At 41.1% G+C, this 19,678-nt stretch overlaps 2 protein-coding genes across 4 annotated transcripts; one reads left to right on the top strand and one right to left on the bottom strand.

Moving 5' to 3' along the window:
* The first annotated feature begins 284 nt into the window (after positions 1-284).
* Positions 285-9,425, top strand: ifngr1 (interferon gamma receptor 1). The gene is made up of 7 exons (XM_056372283.1): positions 285-665; positions 4,824-4,941; positions 5,636-5,817; positions 5,927-6,075; positions 6,326-6,500; positions 7,462-7,586; positions 7,681-9,425. Exons 1-7 carry the CDS (start codon positions 599-601, stop codon positions 8,065-8,067), a joined length of 1,203 nt encoding a protein of 400 aa, XP_056228258.1. The 5' UTR covers positions 285-598; the 3' UTR covers positions 8,068-9,425.
* A 541-nt stretch (positions 9,426-9,966) lies between these two features.
* Positions 9,967-19,467, bottom strand: ltv1 (LTV1 ribosome biogenesis factor). 3 transcript variants are annotated; one of them, XM_056372280.1, is made up of 11 exons: positions 19,281-19,467; positions 18,386-18,517; positions 17,913-18,155; positions 17,650-17,737; positions 17,083-17,215; positions 16,154-16,382; positions 14,714-14,841; positions 14,466-14,605; positions 13,072-13,124; positions 12,166-12,366; positions 9,967-11,329 (listed from the first exon to the last, which is right to left on the bottom strand). In XM_056372280.1, exons 1-11 carry the CDS (start codon positions 19,281-19,283, stop codon positions 11,219-11,221), a joined length of 1,461 nt encoding a protein of 486 aa, XP_056228255.1. In that variant the 5' UTR covers positions 19,284-19,467; the 3' UTR covers positions 9,967-11,218. The 3 variants fall into 3 exon arrangements, with proteins under 3 accessions (XP_056228255.1, XP_056228257.1, XP_056228256.1); XM_056372282.1 differs by having other exon boundaries at positions 17,952-18,155; XM_056372281.1 differs by having other exon boundaries at positions 17,943-18,155; positions 19,281-19,466.
* Positions 19,468-19,678: the final 211 nt, after the last annotated feature.

Below are 19,678 nucleotides of genomic sequence, written 5' to 3'. Positions count from 1 at the left end.
TGTTTTATTATGTATTATTTATGGATTTGTTTTTATATTCCTAGCTTTTTGTTAACATATGTTCTTGTTATTTTACACTTAGCATATACTTGTATTTATCTACTTGTTTATTAATCCACCTCTAAATTTTCCTCTCCATCATATAATTATTTAAAACCTTTTAAACCTTTATTTTGAAAAAAAGGTAGTAATTGCTGTATCCGCTGACGTCATCCAGGTGTTTCCCAGATAAACAGGTTGTTTGGCTGTCGTTTGTCTACTCTGACTCTCATCACACACACACACACACACACAGACACACACAGACACACACACACACAGACACACACACACACAGACAGACAGAAGAAAGGAAGGATGACCATTATGTGTGTGACTAATCACTGACCGAGAGTTTTCTGTGGAACCATAGAACAAGAACCAGGAACTTGAACTTTACTGACCGGGAAAAAAAAAAAATTCCCCGTGTCATTGCGAAAACTTGGGCGTTGTGATGAAGGCTCGCTGGGCTTTTATTCATTTAACTTCGGCCTCTGAGTGTTGAGAGGGAAGCCGGACCCGAGCTGGTGCTGGACGGACGGTGAGGAGGCCTGAAATCATGCGGCGGCTGCACGGTGCGTTCACTGCCCAGCTTCTCCTGGTCTGCGCAGTTTCTGCTGCGATTGGTGAGTAAATTCAACTTTAATACTTTTATTATATATTACATATTACAGAACATATTGGCAGCGGTGGAAGAAGTTCTCAGATCCTTATATCATAGTCTAAAATCCTCCAATACAAGTAAAAGTCGTGAATTCAAAATGTTACTAAGTCAAAGTGTCATCAGGTAAATTTTGCTGAATGGATCCTTTACATTATTATAAAATAATATGTTTTTTTTCATTGTATATAAGAGTATATTATTGTTGTATTTTGTCAAAGTGGAGTCAATTTTACACTTTATGCGAGAAGATAAATAATGTAGTATTGAATCACATGAAACAAACATATTATGTTGAGGAATAAAAACAGTTCAATATTTCGAGTTATTGCCAAGCAGGTTTTCACGTAGGAGGAGTTTGCGTTGGTGTTTTGGTGAATAACAGTAAACATAGAAAGAAGAAGAAATGTAATTAAAAATAGAATTTGTTTCCAATAAAAATATTTATAATAAAATGTGAAAAAATATTATAAAAGATGTATATATAAAAAATAATACAAATATGCACAATGTACAATATGAATGGGGAAAGTACATTTCACCACTGGTCAGTAGAATATTTGTTCAGCTAAAATATGAAAATAAAAAGAAAGTATTAGGTTGTTTTGTGTTTGTTTCCAATAATCTTGATTTTAAAAAAAAAAAGAGTAAAATTTGAGATGAACGTAAATGTTGCAACACAGATTCCCAGCAGCTTCCATCTGTGATGTAGGGATGGATGAATGAAAGTATGTGTGTGGGTGGCTGCTGTTGTCTGTTGAAGCAAGTCCAAAACCAAACTGAACACACAGACGCTGTGGAGACCATGAGGATAGTTTGAGAGTACAACAGGAGCGTACAACCTGTGGCCCCTCCCCCCCCCAGGTGACCTGATCCACCCCACCCCCCCACTCACCCCCCCCAATCAGGTGTCATAGGCTCTGCCATTGGCACAGATTCAGGTTGTACCTGTAGGAGAATATTATTCATTCATTCATTCATTCATTCTATATCACTGAATCTGATTACTGCTGGAATATTTCAGCAAATTTTAACATTTTTCTTTATTTAAACAGGTAATTTCAGTCTCATTGAGATCAACATCTGTGAGACCTGTGTGCAGGAAGAAGCACAGAAACACACAGTTTATATTCACAGTGGTTCCACATTAAAACAATTAGCAGACCTGTTATTTTACCTTTATCAAACTTCATTTGAACAGTCATGTGTCAGATACATGAGGCAGAATGTTTTTAATCCAAACACGTGCATTAGTTCATTGGAGAGTGTTCAAAATCTTTCTTAAATTTTTCTTTAACAATTTCAAAACTTCTTTAAAGAATTTCTGGATCTGCACCATGAAACAAAATCACAAGTTCCTCGTCCTGCCGGAGGATTTTCCACCAGATTAAACAGAAACAGTTTCACATGTTTCTGACACGGACAGAAAAAACACGACTCTAAGGTTTTAACCCGTGGAGACGTTACTCCTCTGAAATGATCTGCTGCTTTTATCTGTTTCATCATATCACAAACTGAATACTTGTCTTTGCTTGACTGTTGGAAACATGAAAGGAGAAATGAAACAAATGTATTGGTCGATTATATTAGAGGTCAAACTGTGGGAAAGCTGCAGACTTGTGGGTGGAGGAATCTGTGTGATACTGTGATGCTTATAAAACATCTGAGGAGAGTTATAGATGTTCAGGGTCCATCTGTGGTTATCAGACAGTGTCTCTGTGTCTCTGAACCTGGAGTTTAAATCACTGTTGAGCAGCTGACTCCTGCATCTTTCTCACTTCATTATTTTAAAAAGGATGTGGAGAGTTTCTGGATGTTCCTGCCTCTTTCTGGGTAGATGTGTGGATGTGATGTGGTTTCTGTGTGGTCAGACTTCTGAGGAGGTATTACTACATGTCGGGGAAAAACAAAAAGATTCTCTTGTCTGGAGATGAGCATCGTCTGAGTTCTCATTTCCCTGTCGAGCTCGTCTCTGAGCCGCCTCATGCTCTGGAGTTTCTTACCCTTCACAGACTCAGTGATAACTCCCCAATCAAAGAGCAAAGGTCAGAACGAGGAACAGTTCGAAGTGTTTACAGATTCCAAAGAAAGGCAAAGTCCTGTTTATCATCAGCCTCAATCAAGTTTATTAGATAAGAGCTCATGATAAACGACTTACACCAGCTGACACGATGAATTTCAGATGAATCAGACTGTGGAAAGTTATAGTAAGGATATACCTGCACACCACATGGTCAAAAGTATGTGGACACACTTCCATTTAACAGGAAATCTCAATGTAACAGCTTACAGTGATATTTTAGACCAATTAACCAATGAACCAATAACCAGCCAAACAACCACCCAACCAACCACCCAACCAACCAACCACCCAACCAACCAACCAATTAACCACCCACCCAACCAACCAACCAATTAACCAACCAACCAACCAACCAACCAATTAACCACCCAACCAACCAATTAACCACCCAACCAACCAACCAACCAACCAACAAACCAACCAACCAATTAACCACCCAATCAACCAACCAACCAAACAACCAATCAACCAACCAACCAATCAACCAACCAACCAACCAACCAACCAACCAACCAACCAACCAACCAATTAACCACCCAACCAACCAACCAACCAACCAACCAACCAACCAATTAACCACCCAACCAACCAATTAACCAACCAACCAACCAACCAATTAACCAACCAACCAACCAATTAACTAGCCAACCAACCAACCAATTAACTAGCCAACCAACCAACCAATTAATCAGCCAACCAACCATCCAACCAATTAACCAACCAACCAACCAGCCAACCAATTAACCAGCCAACCAATTAACTAGCCAACCAAACGGCCAACCAACCAATAAATCAACCAATGAACCAGCCATCCAGCCAACCGGATGAAGTGATGTTTACAGCTGGTGTTTGAGCACCAGGTGTCATCACTATGGAGACACCTTTCACACCTTTTCTGCCTGAACAGTGATCAGTTATTTCATCTTTGGTTTGTTTTTTGTTGTCTACGTTAACCATCTCATGAGGCTCTTTGATGAACAGTCTGTTAAAAACCGGCGAGGCAGTAACCGAGGGCTGACGGCTGCTGGAATGCTGAAGAACCAGAATTCTGGTTTTTATCCACCTGCATTAGTTTCCTGGTTGCTGCCAACAAACTCTCACCACACTGATAATGCCGTGGTGTCTAACATATGCTTCACCCTTTGTCCCACATCACAAACAAAGGCGTGTTCAGTGGAAGGCTCACACGCCTTCGCCATGATCGCAAATCTATGTTGTTTGTTCCTGCAGGGTTTATATTTAGCAGCGTCAGCCTGGGTGAAGGTGGAGTTTATTGGGTTCAATGTATCTGGTCGTGATATCACTTAAAGAAAATGAGTCAAATACTTATAAAATAAAATAAAAAAGCCTCCATCATCATGTTTTTCTTGCTTACGGAGTCACTCTGAAAGCCTCCGGGTTATTCCACATCATCTGAGCCCTTATCATTTAATCAATCACTAATGAACAAACTACCATGAAGGTGGTGTTGGCTCTCTGAACATTTAAACACAAGATCCAAAAGCCGTTCCAACGATTCAACAAGCTCAGATCGACGGTTAAAATACTTAAAGACAAAACAAGTACAATTACATATCAAATGGAAATGGCAGCACTAACGATAATAATGACTTTACCTCCGCTCACTTCATTCATGCCACCACTGTCTCTTTCTTCAGCTTCAGGGTCTTAAACAGGAATCTAATGAAACACAATACAAATAAACATTCAAAAGCCATGCAACAATAAAATGCTAACCAAATAAGAGCTATAATATTAACCAAGTAAAATAACATGAGGTTTGAAAAGACGTTTTAGTTGTTTTCCATTTTCTCTGTGTCAAGTATTTTAATCAGAAAACGTCGTATTATTTGACCGAACTGTTCGGCCTCAATCAACATATTTTCATTATCAATACATCTGACATCTTGAATAATCAGAGTTTAGTTTAGAAAATGTCACAGTGTCTCGTGGTTTCAGGTTATGATGCTGATGATTATCGGTTTGAATAATACCTGTCTACTGTTTATTCACGGGGCTTCTCTTGTTTCCTACTTGCAGTTCCTTCTCCAACAAACGTGACTTTGAGCTGCCAGAATCTGAAAACCACAGTCAGGTGGGAATACAGCGAACAGCAACCACAAACCAGCTTCAAGGTCCTCATCATATCATCTGAGGGGTGAGACACATCAAATTATTCATTCATATTTCAGTTGTTTATCTTTTTTTAATCTATATTTAATTTGCAGTTAGTTAAACGTCTGTTTGAGTTGAGCTGGTGGCGTCAGCAGCAGAAGAAAACAAAGTGCTGTAAATAATAATAAGTCGAAACAGAAAAGAGCAGAAAATGTAAATTAATAGATTTTAATTATGATCATGGACTGTTTTAGTAATGACAGCTTCAAAATAGGCTTGGGCTGATATTTAATGATAACGAATATCTTAATTTGTCACCAAATGCAATATATTTGAAAATATCAATTTTTGTTTTTGCAGTTTTGCATATTCTGCCCTGCTGCCGAGTCCAACCCTCATTTCACTGCTTTGCTTTCTGTACATTGTTCCTTGGCATGTGACAAATAAAACCTTGAACCGCAACATCACTTATACGTGAAAAATAAAATACAATAATTTAATTATATATTATAAAAAACACCTGAAAAATAAAATACAATAATATGAATATTTTAAAAAATCTTCCAAAACAAACGAACAAAAAAACCGACATAATTAAATAATTGTGAGTCTAATACAACAGGCCTAGTCTGTGGTGGGTTTTTTATTTGGATGGACTGACGGATTCTTCATTATCTTTGTATTAGTGTGTCGTCACTTGTAGATTAACCTGCTGTTTTTCTGTCTTGTCATTGAAGGCGCCATGAGAGTGAAACCACAGACCATCAGTATGACCTGAGCCCTTTCATCTGGGAATCTGAGCGGCGCTACGAAGGCTTCCACTCTGTCAACGTCACGGCCATTCAGGGAGGCAGGAAGTCCACGCCGGCGAACTCTCAGTCGCTCAGCTTCAATGAGCTCAAGGAGGCTCATGTAAGATGTAAGTCGTGTAGAGGCAAACGTGTTTATTCTAATGTTCTGGAGTCTGATTCAAGTCTGAGGTTTGAGTTTTAAAATGTGTGAGATAAAACTTTGAGCTCTCTGTGCAGGTGAATTAGATTTCCCTCCTGTGAGTCTGACTGAAGGCGACTCTGGGGCCACAGTCACTTTCCAAAATCCCTTCTACTTCTACGAAGAGCTGAAGACGGCCACCAAGACAAACAATGTCTTCTTCAGCTTCACAGTCTCAAACAGCACAGTAAGTACAGTGACCTTCAAGCATCCACATCGAGTTCACAGCTTGGGAACGACTGGGATGGGGACCTGAAAATTAAACTGAGACAATCAGCCAATAAATTCTCTGTCCATGAACTAATTAGTTAATTGACTAATTGTTTCAGCCCTAGATTCATCCTCTGGGGAGATTGAATATGTTCAGTAATAGTAATCAGTATCATAATAATATTATTGTGTAATGATATTAATTGTCCGTGTTGTGTGACCTTCAGGGAGATCTGGGGACTGCAGATTGCGGACTGAAAGATAAGATTTGCAGATATGATTTCTCATTCCCTGAGGGTGTGGACGAGTGTGTCTCGCTGGACGGACAGTTGAATGACAGGAATGGTGTAAATTCTGTCAAGTTCAGAAAGACGTCCCCCGTCTGCATCACTGAATCAGCTGGTAAGTCTGGACTGGGAGGGTTTCAGTAACCTGTGTGGTGCATCAACCTGCATGTCTGAACATGCAAATGAACGGAAAGGACACATCTATTAACAGGAAGTAGTAGGTAGTGGACACATAAAGGGTAGAGGAAGAAAAATGAGCACTTCTGAATAATCACTGAACTGACTGGTGATCAGCTCTGTGACGTAGAATCAATAAACTCATGTTGCAGTTAAGATCCGTCACTTTGTTTTTAACGGACTTTAAGCGAGTCGGTAAGTTTAAGACGAAGACGAGACTGAAGTGAACATTTTAAGGAGAAGTCTTAAGGGTGTTTGTTTATGTGTTTATTTTAAGGACTTGAACCCTCTGAGGTTGACGGATGTTTCTATTAATTTATTTCTATTAGTTATTATTTCTATTAATTCATTAATTATCCATTCTTATTGATATCTTTGCAACATCACTGCGTAGAAACTTTCATTTTCTTGTGAGATCATACGTGACTCAGCCTCTAAACTTTGGACTGACAACACTGCAACTCAGTTATATTACAAAATGTAATTGTAGGCATTTTTTATCCACTATTTTACTCACACATTGCTGTATTTGTATGAACCTATAGACTCTGCAGAAAACATTTCACAACATTTCTTTAAGCTTTCAGCATTTGGGCCAAATGATCCGTTTGCTCTACGACAGGAAGAAGCTTCATTATAGAAAGAGCTGAGATTGTTCTGAAACTTGTGATATAAAACACTTGGGTTTTATGTTTTTATGCAAGAACCCTTTAAAAGGTGAATAAAGAAATAACGTAGGAATCGAAAGGTGTTTTGTGCCATCGGCCCCAGACTCTTCGCTGCGTGTCACTCTGCACTGTCCCGTCAAACAAAGGCTCAAACATGACTTTAAAATAAAATAAAATAAAATAAAATAAAAGAACACCTTTGCTCAATCTTTTTTTCTTCTTTCATTGCAGAGGCTCACACGGTAACACTCGTCATACTGCTGTGTGTTTTTATCATCATAATCATTTTGGCAGCTATTGTCATCTGTAAAGTGAGGGCCTATCTGAACGAGAAACCATCTTACCTCAAACCTCTGGTAAGATGTCAGATTGGAGAAAAATAAAATAATCATTAGTGATTCTGCTGTTTTCCATCTTTGTGAAAGCTGTTCTCTGTCCCCGTCTCCTCAGGCCTTTAAACCCTGTGACAAGCGTCTCTTTAAGCCCGACCCAGAAAACATTTCTCTACTGGTCGTCAAGCACAAACCATGCAGCTCAGAGGACGAGGGCGGTACACCAGAGGACCACCAGGGCGCCGCCGCCGGCGCCGGCGCCAGGAGCAACGGATCAGACCAACAGACAGCGGGGTACGGGAAGGGAGACCTTCTGGAGGACAGCAGCCAGGAGCTGGATACAACAGACGAGGACTCTGCAGACGACTCTGTGAAAACAGAGTGTGTTGTGATGGAGGAGGAGGAGGAGGAGGAGGAGGAGGACAGGGTGGGAGAATACGACCGAGCACACCATATACCTGACACAGGTGACGAAGACGTGACCTCGGTTTACACCCAGAGATGAAACAGCTGACAGAGTCTTGGTCTGGGACTAACGCCTGGCTCTGGGTCGCTGACCTGCACACACTCCTCCTGAACAACAACCTCTGCCACATTTATTCAACCTTTTTAAAGGGACAGTTCGAGTTATTTGACGTGGGGGTTGTGTGAGGAAGTCCCGCAGAGTCGGTGTGTTACCTGCAGCAATGATGTGTGGGCGGAGCCGGCAGAAAAAATATCCGTTTAAATGTAAACAGCACTTTCCTTTGGAACTACATTTTTTCAACCGTATTCCTACGCCAGAAGCGTAATACAGGAGAGAGAGATAAGATAGATGGCTGGAAATGTTCCTCATGACGTTTCATTTAAACAGATATTGCTCTGCCAGTGTACCGCTGCTGCTGCTGCAGGTAACACCCTGACAACACATGACCTGTCTCGTCAAATAACCCCAACTCTCTCTTCCAGGTGTTTGTAAAGAAGCTGTCGACGCTGCTGTTTGTCTCAGGGAAGGAAAGCGGTGATCTGTCAGTCACCTCAGGCAGGTGGCCGGACGCTTCATAACCCCACAGGGACGTTTTAATTTGAAGTTGTATAATGACTTTGTTGGTTCTTTATTTTATTTTCCCGTACCGGCTCAAACTGGCAGTTGTTTATGTATTTTAATCCGTCTTCTGTACAGTTTTTTAAATGGACAGTTCACCCAAAAAAACATACACACAAAATACATTTCCTCACTTGTTTCAAGTGGCATTTAATCATGTAGATGGTTTGGTTTTTATCAGCCTTGGTTTAAGATCTCTGGCACCACGTTGACTCAGTGAGGCCGAGTGTTACCAGAAATAATGTTGGACACAGAGCAGACTGTTTTCAGAGGGACTCATTTGTTTATGCAAAAAGATTCTGATTAAACTCGGTTGTTGAGGTGGAAACGAGATCGAGACAAACAAAAACCCAAACGATCTACACGACACTAAAAGACACTACAGGTGAATAAGAAGATGTTTTTACTGGCATCAGTTTGAACTGTCGCTTTAAGACTCGTACTTGTTGTTGAAGTTGTAAAATGAAGCTGAGCACCTTTTACCTCCTGGACTTTAAACTCCCTGCAGCGTCATAAATACTCCAGTCGTACACGCCTCACCACGCCTCAGTTTCTGTCGTGAGCTGCTGCAGGGAAACCTGCGACCTGCTGAACTGGCCTGGCAGAGACGACTGGGAGAGTTTCTGCCTCACAGGGTTGGATTTATTGGAAACTTTTGGGCTGCTCATATTTTTAATGCTGTGGAGTTTTTTTCATTTTTTTTAAATCCATTTTTTTTATCGAACTGCATTTTGTTCAATTATCAATCACAATAAAATTGGTTTTTTTTAGGTTTAAACACCAAAAAAAACACCAAATGGCTTTATACTTTTTACACGTTTACACTGAATAAACACAATGACCAAGAATGTCAGATTATTTTACCGACACCAGAAGTGATTTATACAATAAAATATAAATATAAAATCTTCCTGTCAACTGATGCTTGTTTACATGAAGAGGGAAAGTTGAATCACTGTCCTCGTGTTTCCTGGTCAAACTCTCTCTCTCTCTCTCCTGAGTTACAGAGTGTTTTTACACTGTTCTTATGACATAGTGAAGTTGGATATAAAATGTTATCACTTCAACGCACAGCAACGTAAGATAACACAGAGAGACAGACAGGAAAGTCAGGGAGGGAGAGAGAGAGAGACAGAGAGACAGAATGATATTAAATGATTGTACATAAATGTATTTATTTTAAAATCTAAATCTGCATCAATATTCAACGTTTATTATTGCATTATATGTATATTATTATAATTTGTAAACTGCTTTGGCAGAAACATGTTTTTGTTCATGCTAATAAAGCTTTTCCTGGAGCGAGAGAGAGACACACACTTTGTGTTGTATGACTGAATTTGTAACACGTTTGTTTATTTGCATGTGTTTTCTTCAGTTGCAGTGCTTTGAGCTTCAGGGCCACCGTACATTTGAGTTCAACTGTTAATGAATTTGGGAGAGTGTATCCTGATATATCGCATTCACAAGAACGCGACGTCACCGTGACCTTTTGACCTTTAGCCACCAAAATCGAATCAGTTCATCACTGAGCCCGACTGAATGTTTGTGCCACATTTGAAGAAGCTCCTTCAAGGCGTGACTGAGATATCGGACGGACGGACAACCTGAAAACAATATGGCTGCCGCTCTGACTGTCGCCGGCGTGGAGACGCAGAACCAGTCGGACCAATCAGCTCTCCTGTGTGCAGCCTGATGACATCAACATCTCACACTGAGGAGTTTTTAATAAAGACACATGAACAAACTTGATATTTCCTGTTTGCAGAGCGGGGTGTAATATCTGGGTTTCAATACAGAAACCAAAACAACATTTTTCTGAATATTTTATTTTGAAAAATATGAACTTTTTTTTCTACAAACCTTTTCAAATGTTTTTTTGAAATTCACACTGACTGTTAAATGAGAAGATTGATACCACCAGCAGCCGGTTAGCTTAGCTTAGCACAAAGCCTGGAAACAGCTGGCCTGCATCTGTGCAAAGGGAATGAAATCCACCTACCAGCCCCTCTGAAGTTCACTCATTAACACTCATTTGTTTAATCTGAAGTGTAATTATCTAACCCAAGTATAAAAACAACAAACAGCCTTTTGGTTTTTAGCGTGGATTAAAAAAACATGTCGTATAATTGGAGCTTGTAGGTGGATTTTGTATCTTTGTGCAGCTGTTAACTCGTTATTCACGTACAGACGAGAGAGCGGGTTTAATTTTCTCACCTCTTCCTTTATCTGTGGGTTAAAGACGGTGTAACGTTGACAAACTAGATCTTAAATCAGGATCTGATAAGAGCGTTTCATTAGAAACATTTCAGCTTGTACCAAAGTTCCTGGATTTCAAACTGTCACAGCAACATGATCTGAGCTGGTTTTCTGTAGATAAACTGGATTTCTCCTTTTATTAAAAGTTAAATTAACTGTCTTTGAAGAAAAGTCATCACCCCCATCAGCCCGCTCTTGTCTGGGGATGTTTGTCGTCCCGTCAGCTGCACTGAGGTGAAGCGCGGCGTGTCGGCTGATCACGCCATCAGCGCGTGAAGAGTCTGTGCGAGCCGAGCGCCGCCTCTCTCCGATACTAAAGCTTCATGCCTTGAATGTTCATCCTCAGGTTCAACATCTGCTTCTCCTGTCGCACTCTCTCTTCCTTGAACGCCACCTTGTTGGCTTTCTTCTCCACTCTCCTCTCCTGAACACACAGGAACGATTCAACACTGAACAAATGTTTTCAAGTCATTGGTTGACACATTTTCCTCCTCAGTTTGCATCTAAAGATGAATCAGGTGCAAATATATGTGTGTGTGTGTGTGTGTGTGTGACTCTGTGTGTGTGTGTGTGTGTGTGTGTGTGTGAGAGCGTGAGTGAGTGAGTGAGTGAGTGAGTGAGTGAGTGAGTGAGTGAGTGCGTGTGTGTGAGTGTGAGTGTGTGTGTGTGTGTGTGTGTGTGAGTGTGTGTGTGTGTGTGTGTGAGTGTGTGAGTGTGTGTGTGACTCTGTGTGTGTGTGTGTGTGTGTGTGTGTGTGTGTGTGTGTGTGTGAGAGCGTGAGTGAGTGAGTGAGTGAGTGAGTGCGTGTGTGTGTGTGTGAGTGTGTGTGTGTGTGTGTGTGTGTGTGTGTGTGTGTGTGTGTGTGTGTGTGTGTGTGAGTGTGTGAGTGTGTGTGTGTGTGTGTGTGTGTGTGTGTGTGTGTGTGTGAGTGTGTGTGTGAGTGTGTGTGTGTGTTCATGGTGATGAAAGTCCCCCAGTAACAGACTCATTACTGAGTTTTAACGGAGCTCTACGAGGACTGAGATACATCAGGTTTGTTACCAGGAGGCGTTCGGTGAGATTGTTTGAGTGTTTTGATCTGTGGTCATTTGTTTGTTACCGGGTCACTGACTCTCAGCGGCACGAAGGAATAAAAACATCTGATTAAAGATGCTTTAAGCCAAACTTGTGTTTCTCCCAAAGATCATTATAACATCTTTTCCATCCTACAATCTGAACGAAGCTGAGAAACTGGTCAGCGTCCTCCTCTCCGTGTCTCACCTTGCGCTCTCCTTTGACGGCCTGCTTCCTCGCCTTCCTCTCCTCTCTGCTCTCGGCTCTGTCTCGGGGCTGGGTGGAGACGCGAGGAAGGTCCGAGTCGTTGATCATCGTCATACGCTCCGCCTGCTTCGCCGTCAGGCTTCTGCCGGGGAGGACGTCCAGAGGGATGCCCGTCTTACTGGAGACACGGATCGGCTTCGACTGGGGGACAGAGAGAAGCAGGACCAATCAGAACCCAGTATGTGGACGGATTCAGTCTAGTCTCCTCCTCTCTCTGCTCCCATATACAGCATTTTAAATACAGCTGATTTCACAATAAAGCTTTTCTCATTTACATGTTTTTCTGTTTCTGTCGTCATGACAACGGAACAAGCTTTCAACAGTGACTGAAACGTGGTCCGTTCAGACGACGACTGAAACGGTTTTATAACCACGACGTTGTGGGACGAGGTCTGTGGGACTACGGAGGGAACGTCAACAGAGTCTCTAGACTCTTTCAAAATGTCCTTAAAGGTCTGAACATTGAGTAAAACTATCAATAAAACTATCAAAGCCATCTGAGTTAAACCGAGTCAGAATCAATGAACGTCTGAATTCTTGAGTTATGGCCAAAAAATGTGTTTTGTGAGGTGAACTTTGACCTTTTTACAGCCATCTTAGTTACACACTCTGTGCCACTTCCTTCTCCGCACTGCTGTTTGTTCCTCCGTGAGTCACAGGTGGCGACGGTATGAAGCAAAGTGCATTGGCAGGTTGTTCATCGCCACAAACCTGTTACACCACAACTGTCAGGACAGTGACTTCCTGTGTCACCTGGCAGCGTCCTGGCTTTCAGTTAACCCCTTCATCCTGTGATCCGTGTTTTTAGTGTGTGCGTCTTATTCCACACGTGTGTCACGTACAAACCTTTGGTGGATCTTGAATGATTTTGGGTCTGTTGTATATGTTGGAGTATGTGCCTGGAGAAGAAAACCAACAGATGTTAACATCACCAGCGTCTCAGCCACAACTACAACCAAATTTATCACTTGAACGTTTAAATTTCAAAATAAAAGCAGTTGCTGAATCAGAAGTGAGACTATGATTTAGTTTCTCACCAAGAGAAACCAAAATATTCTTCTTTTAAATTCACAAAACCTGAGAAATCAGGACACAAACGTTGTATTTAACTCTTTAAGGTCTGGAATTTATACATTAGTTTATATGTTTTTAGACTTTCAGTCGCTTTATTACTGCAGCACTTTCCAATAAATGACACCCAGGGACCAAAGTGCTTGTGGTGATGTTTCCTATCAACCATTGACCAAGATGTGACAGATAAAGAGTTGAACTCTCAGCCAACAGGTGAAAACACAGTGCTACGATTTATTTAATCCAACGTGAGGAAGGTTCAATTACACTGAAACTGACGATAAAATAAACAACACTCCTCCTTGTTACAGTTCATTAACTTCTCACTGGCTGTTCTGGGGTCAGATCCAGATGTTGTTCCTGCTGAAGCTAAAATAATTTTATCACATATGAACCCTGAAGTTTTTACAGTAAAAACAAGCTAATTAATTTGTCTCCGTTACGTGTAACTGCTCTAAAACAGAAAGATCAAACTCTAGCCAACATGGCGGAGATGTCTTTCCTGTTCGGCTTTAGAAAAAATAACTTCAATATTAATATAATATTAAAATTTTATACGCCTTTCTTACATTTTCTGTGCAGAAGCAACAGCAAGACAGTGACATGGCTGCAGAAGAGATAATGACTGGATTGTACACTTTTAAGGAATTGTATTTATATCTAAATACTTTATTACTTTATTTATTATTATTCTACAAAAACCCTCCCTCCCTCAACTTATGAAAGAAACTTAACAGGCATAACAATAAATATAAATATATATATAAGTAGAAGTTTATATATATATATATAAAATAATTAATTACACAGGGCAAGCCTGTGTATTTACTTAATTACATTTATTGTTATATTTAATATTATATATAATGGATAAGTATAAATACTGTAAATATTATTTCTCTTGAATATTATGCCTGTCAAGTTAAGGTTAATTCTGTTTATGCCAAATGAAGAAAAGCCAATCGTCTTTGTGCAGCAGCTGCAGGAAGGAGTGAAGCAGTTTGTCTGGCTGCATCAGCACTGATCTGTTTCAGATAACGTGTGTAAATAAATCTGAACCCTGAAGAGATGGAAAACAAATCTAAACCTGTAGGACGAGTGAAACATCGTCCTGTGGCAGGTACGGCTCATAAACACATAACTACACAGCAAAGAGACGTTACACTCACTGACGATGGTTTCACAGTCCCACTTCTCTTCTGCTGCCTTGATAACAACAGTTTCCATTTCCTCTTCCTCCTCCTCCTCTTCCTCCTCCTCCCTCACCACAGGAAGTTCTTTAGGACCCAGGTCATCAGGCCTCTGGTACCTGAAGCACGAACAAGACACAGATCAGTCACCAGGTTCATTTAAAGCGACGGTTTCCTGCTAAAAACAAGTATCTGATGCAGCGTTCATCCACTTCACATTCACTCACTCCTTCTCTTTCTGTTTGAAGTAGTCTTTTATAACTTCCTCCAGGCGAGCGCTGTCCGGTTCGATGTAGCCCTCCAGCTCGGCGTTGTCCAGAGCGCCAATCTCATCGTCATCAAACTGTTCGTAAAACTAAAACGACAACAAAAAACATCTGTTAACAGATGTGAGGAGCTCGACAAACACACAAGTGACTTTGCAGACGCACAGTGAGAAGTAACGATGTCTCACTTCAACGTGCCAAAAATAAAAATCACCTCGCCTCCACAAATGTGGTCCAACTACCAAAGATGCACCGGTCCACCTGCTGCAGCTTGGACTACAACTGTTGCCTACCTGGACTACAACTCCCGCTAGCTGGACTACAACTGCTGCTAGCTGCACTACAACTACTGCTAGCTGGACTACAACTCCCACTAGCTGGACTACAACTCTCGCTAGCTGGACTACAACTGCTGCTTGCTGGACTACAACTGCTGCTAGCTGGACTACAACTGCTTCTACCTGGACTACAACTCCCGCTAGCTGGACTACAACTGCTGCTACCTGGACTACAACTGCTTCTTCCTGGACTACAACTGCTGCTAGCTGGACTACAACTGCTGCTAGCTGGACTACAACTGCTGCTAGCTGGACTACAACTGTGGTGGTTTTACATGTTTGTTGTTTCGGTGCTTTGACCCTTTGAGCTGCTGCTGTGTGCGACCTTGTTATTCTGAATTCAGCTACAGCTTTTTGTTGTAGCCACATCTCAATGTTTTTTCCATGTCTGTCCCTCGGGGCTGACACGGTCTGTTGCGAGTTTGCCGCTCATGGGGGAGTAACCATGGCAACGTGCGTGTAAGGTTAATAAACATGTGCGCTACAGACGATGACACCGGTGGTTGGCACATTGTTCCTGTTGCTGCTCTGTGATGCAGCCACAAGACTGCAGAGAAATATCATTCATTTAACATTTTACCATCTTACTTTTATTGCTTGTTCTCTCTTCTCTTTATTTTTTATCTTAATTATTTTATGCTTTCTTCTATTTGTAAGATTGCCTTAGATTAGAAAACTTTATTAACTCACAGTAACAGTAAAATATTACGACACACAGACAGTATTCCTTCAGATATCAGTGGACAGATACAGAAGTAAAAGCTCATGATCCTCACAAAGTTTTAAAGAGAAACTGACGTGTAATTAATGGTCGCTGGCGTCAGTTTTAATTTTTTTCTTTTGTAGTTTGTGAATTTTTCTGATCCTTGTGTGACTGTCAATTATTATCTTTGTATTTATCTGATTTACACACAAGTTTTTCCTTTTTATTTCTCTTTTATTCTGTTTCTGTCTCTGGTTTTATGTTGATGTATTATATGTGCAAATAAAACATAATCAAACACATTAAATTAAAAGCAAATGTAAAAACTGGTTTGTGGCTGAAGTTGTTTGTTGTCTTCACCTTCTCGAAGCGGTCGTCCAGCAGCGAGAGCTGCTCGTTCCTCCTCATCACCGACGACGTCATCGAGTATTCTGTGAACCGACTCTTCGTCTCCTCGTCCATGAACAGAAACTCTCGGCCGACGCCGCCCGGTCCCAGGTCCTCGTCGCCCGAAACCCCTCCCTCAGAGTCGAAGTCGCCCTCCTCGTCCGTGTCCTCCCACTCATCATCATCATCGTCATCGTCCCCTCTGTCACAGGTGACACACAAACAGGAAATCACAGTTAGGGGCTGCAACTAATCATCATCTTCTTTATCGATTAATCCGCCGAATCTATTAAATACCAGAAAATCTCTGACAGACCAAAGACACATCTTCAAATGCTCCGACCAAAACGACCTAAACCGATTATTCAATTAGCAAATTAGTTGCACATTAATTTTCTGTGGATTGACTCATTGATTAATTGACTGATCATCAAAGAACATTTCCCTTCATTTTGTGTCTGCCGTTGTTGGAGATATTGGCTGAATCTATATCACAATATTGATAAAAATCTGCCAATATCTAATCAAAGTTTCCTGTGAAACCGACTGTGTGTACTACTGCAAAACATGACCGTTTCTTTTAAGTAACAATTTACCAGAATCAACTCAAATGTGGTTGAAAAGAAAAGATAATGTTCATTAATCATTGTGCAATTTTGACATTTCATATTTATTATTTATCTGCTAAACACTATTTTATTTCTCAAGAAAGAGAGAATATGGTCATAAAACACGTCCAGTGTCTGTGTTCAGGTTCAGTATGATTCTGAAAGATGACACACAATAAATTATTTCTGTTTAAATCGGGATAATAATCTATATAATTTCTACTGCATGTGAAGTGACCAGCAGTAATAAGGTAAAAATTCAAGGCAGCGATGAACTGTGTGTTCAGGTCTCACCCCACGTCCGCCGCTCCGCTCCCAGTGTTAGCTCTGACGATGAAGTCGTCGTCCAGGATGTTGTCGGGGTCGTCGTAGTCGAAGTCTTCGTCGAGCGCGGCCACGATGTCGGGGTCCATGTCCAGACGTGGTCCTGAGGGGAAAACAAAAAACAGATGAAGAAGACGACGCAACAAACTGACGACATCTATGGATAGACTGCAAACCTCCTCCAGCCGGGGGTGTAAACTTATCTTTGATATAATATATTTGACATACAGGTCCGAGCGTATGATTAAGGGTTTCTACAAGATCTGGTCCCTGATTATACTGGTACTGGACTCTCAGCCGTCATGTTGAGGGGTCTGTGGATCACAGCTAGGAAACCAAACTGTCTGATGCTGAAATAATTTGCCCCCGTTTTCTTATTTAACTATTTTGTGTTATTTATGATTTTTTTGTAGGTTTGTTTTTGTAAAAATCTGTGTTGTTGCAGTTCCACTTGGTCACCAGCAGATGTCGATAGAGCTCATGAGCTACTTTATGGTACCTGAGGATGATGATGAGGATGATGATGAAGCTGTTTACCTGAGATTGGAGCAGCTTTGTTCAGAAGTCCCACGTCCTCCTCAAACTCTGAGGCGAACACCGAGGACGGCAGGTTGATGTTGGCTGCCTGTTCATAAACAAACAAAAAAATAATATAAATGTAAGTGTGGGTCACAGATTACCACAAGATGGCGCCATCCACTTTTTTATTGGTCAGTTGTTTTCTCTTTACCAACTCACTCTCACTCTCTCACTCCCCAACTTTACAAAAATAACAAACCTGTTCTGATAATCTGAAATACCTGACTGAGAGGAAATCTGACTGAACTCACAGGACACACCGTGTCCGCGTCGCCCTCTTCCTCATTTTCACCATCATCATCTTCATCACGGAGTTTAACAGGTCGTCTGTCGGTGTAGGAGGGGCCGGCCGTCACCAGCTCAGAGGCGCCCGACGCCTCCTTCAGGTGCTGCAGGTAGTTGTAGTCGTCGTCGAAGAAAACGCCAAAGTTCCTCTGCTCCTCTCGCCTCTTCTCTACCTCCACCTGCAGAAGATCAAAATCCAAGTCAAGTCGTCACGTCAGACAGAACGCCAGCTAACGTTTCATTTGTTTGTTCAAATTAATGAGGCTGCAAAATAAACCTGAGCGGTCGCACGCAGTCAACAAGACAGGTAGGAAAACTGGTTACTGATGCTGTGGTGTGTTCATATCCTGGTTATTGATACTTAGGTACATTAATATCCAGGTTATTGATACAGCATATTGATCTGTACCTTGGTGGCGGGCAGGAGGACGTGCTGCGGTGCTTTCTCATCTGCAGCCAACGGATCCCTCTGACTTCTGTGGACGAGGTGAAAGGTCACGGCCTTCTTCTTTTCAATGAACGATTTCTTCTTTCGATGAGGCTGGAGGAGACAAACAGCAGCGGTTAGCGGCGATTGCTGGTGATGATATGACAGGAAGGTCTCTGGTTTGAGCCCCAGGATAAACCCGGGTCTCAGTGAGGTGCCCTTCAGCAAGGCAGGTAACCTCCAGCTGCTTGGAGCTACTGTACTTCTACTACGGCACAAATTACAGTTATGCTATGGATTAAATCTACATTTGCCAGTTATCAGATGACAACAATCACACTTTTCGTTTATAGGTTTGTTTCTGTCTCCTGACAGAAATAAAACATTTCTAATTAACAATATCACCGACTGAGGGAGGAAATAGACACTTATGACTTAAGTGAATTGAAGGTTTTCATAATTTCTTTTAAGGAAACTTAATTAAATAATTTCTAAGACTTTAAAACCTGCAGATACCCTGTAATACAAAATGTAATATAAAAAGTAAATTGTCTTGTATTATTGTAGGCTAAAATAAATAAGTAAATCACCTCAGTCTCACCTTCACCTGCTGCAACATTAAAGTGATGCACTAAATAAGTTTTTCTACACTGTGGTACCTGAGTACTACTTCTACCAAACACCATCGATTACAAAAACAAGAGGAAAAGGGAGTGAAATGTACTTCTATTCAACACTGTCTGAATTTAATTATGTGACTATAAAACAAACAGACATGTAGTTAATATTTTCTACGAGTACGTTGCCTTTTAATTGCTAACACAGGACTGAAGTTAGCTAACAACATTAGCTTGACGTAGCAGAAATGTCGTCTTACCATCTTGTGGCGGAATCTCTGACGGTTTTCTTCGACAGGTCTGAATCAGAGAAGCTCAAACCTCAAACTACACGCAGCTGTTATAAACGTTTAACCGTAAATTAAGTCCAGAAAGTGTCGCTAACGTTTTTCCACGCCGGGTTCTCCTTCACCACGCTGCTGCTGCTGCGACCAGAACTGGAAGAGACCATTCCGGAGAAAAACAGGGGTGTGAAAAAGATAGTAAGAAGCTTTAATACGGAGATATCGTTTTACAAATTTAAATTCTTGGCCTAAATAATTAGGTTGTTGTTAATGAATGATCTAAAATGGATACACGTGTTTATATTAATGATGTTCATGTGACATTAGACTGCGGTTGAATCCTTCGACATTATAGACTTTAACATGGTATAGCC

This window comes from Seriola aureovittata, chromosome 3 (assembly GCF_021018895.1).
Source record: "Seriola aureovittata isolate HTS-2021-v1 ecotype China chromosome 3, ASM2101889v1, whole genome shotgun sequence".
Classification (NCBI taxonomy): domain Eukaryota; kingdom Metazoa; phylum Chordata; class Actinopteri; order Carangiformes; family Carangidae; genus Seriola; species Seriola aureovittata.
Note: the sequence above shows the minus strand (reverse complement) of the source record. Positions and strands in the feature narration are given on the sequence as shown.

Bases quoted from the DNA above. Each gene is read 5' to 3' on its own strand.
- ifngr1 (XM_056372283.1), top strand. From the start codon at position 599: ATGCGGCGGCTGCACGGTGCGTTCACTGCCCAGCTTCTCCTGGTCTGC. The intron at 4,942-5,635 runs GTGAGACACATC...TTGTCATTGAAG, and splicing joins CTCATCATATCATCTGAGGG to GCGCCATGAGAGTGAAACCA. The intron at 6,501-7,461 runs GTAAGTCTGGAC...CTTTCATTGCAG, and splicing joins CTGCATCACTGAATCAGCTG to AGGCTCACACGGTAACACTC.
- ltv1 (XM_056372280.1), bottom strand. The intron at 13,125-14,465 runs GTGAGTGTAACG...TTTCTTCTCCAG, and splicing joins GGACTGTGAAACCATCGTCA to GCACATACTCCAACATATAC. The intron at 12,367-13,071 runs GTTTGTACGTGA...TCTGTCCCCCAG, and splicing joins TCATTCAAGATCCACCAAAG to TCGAAGCCGATCCGTGTCTC.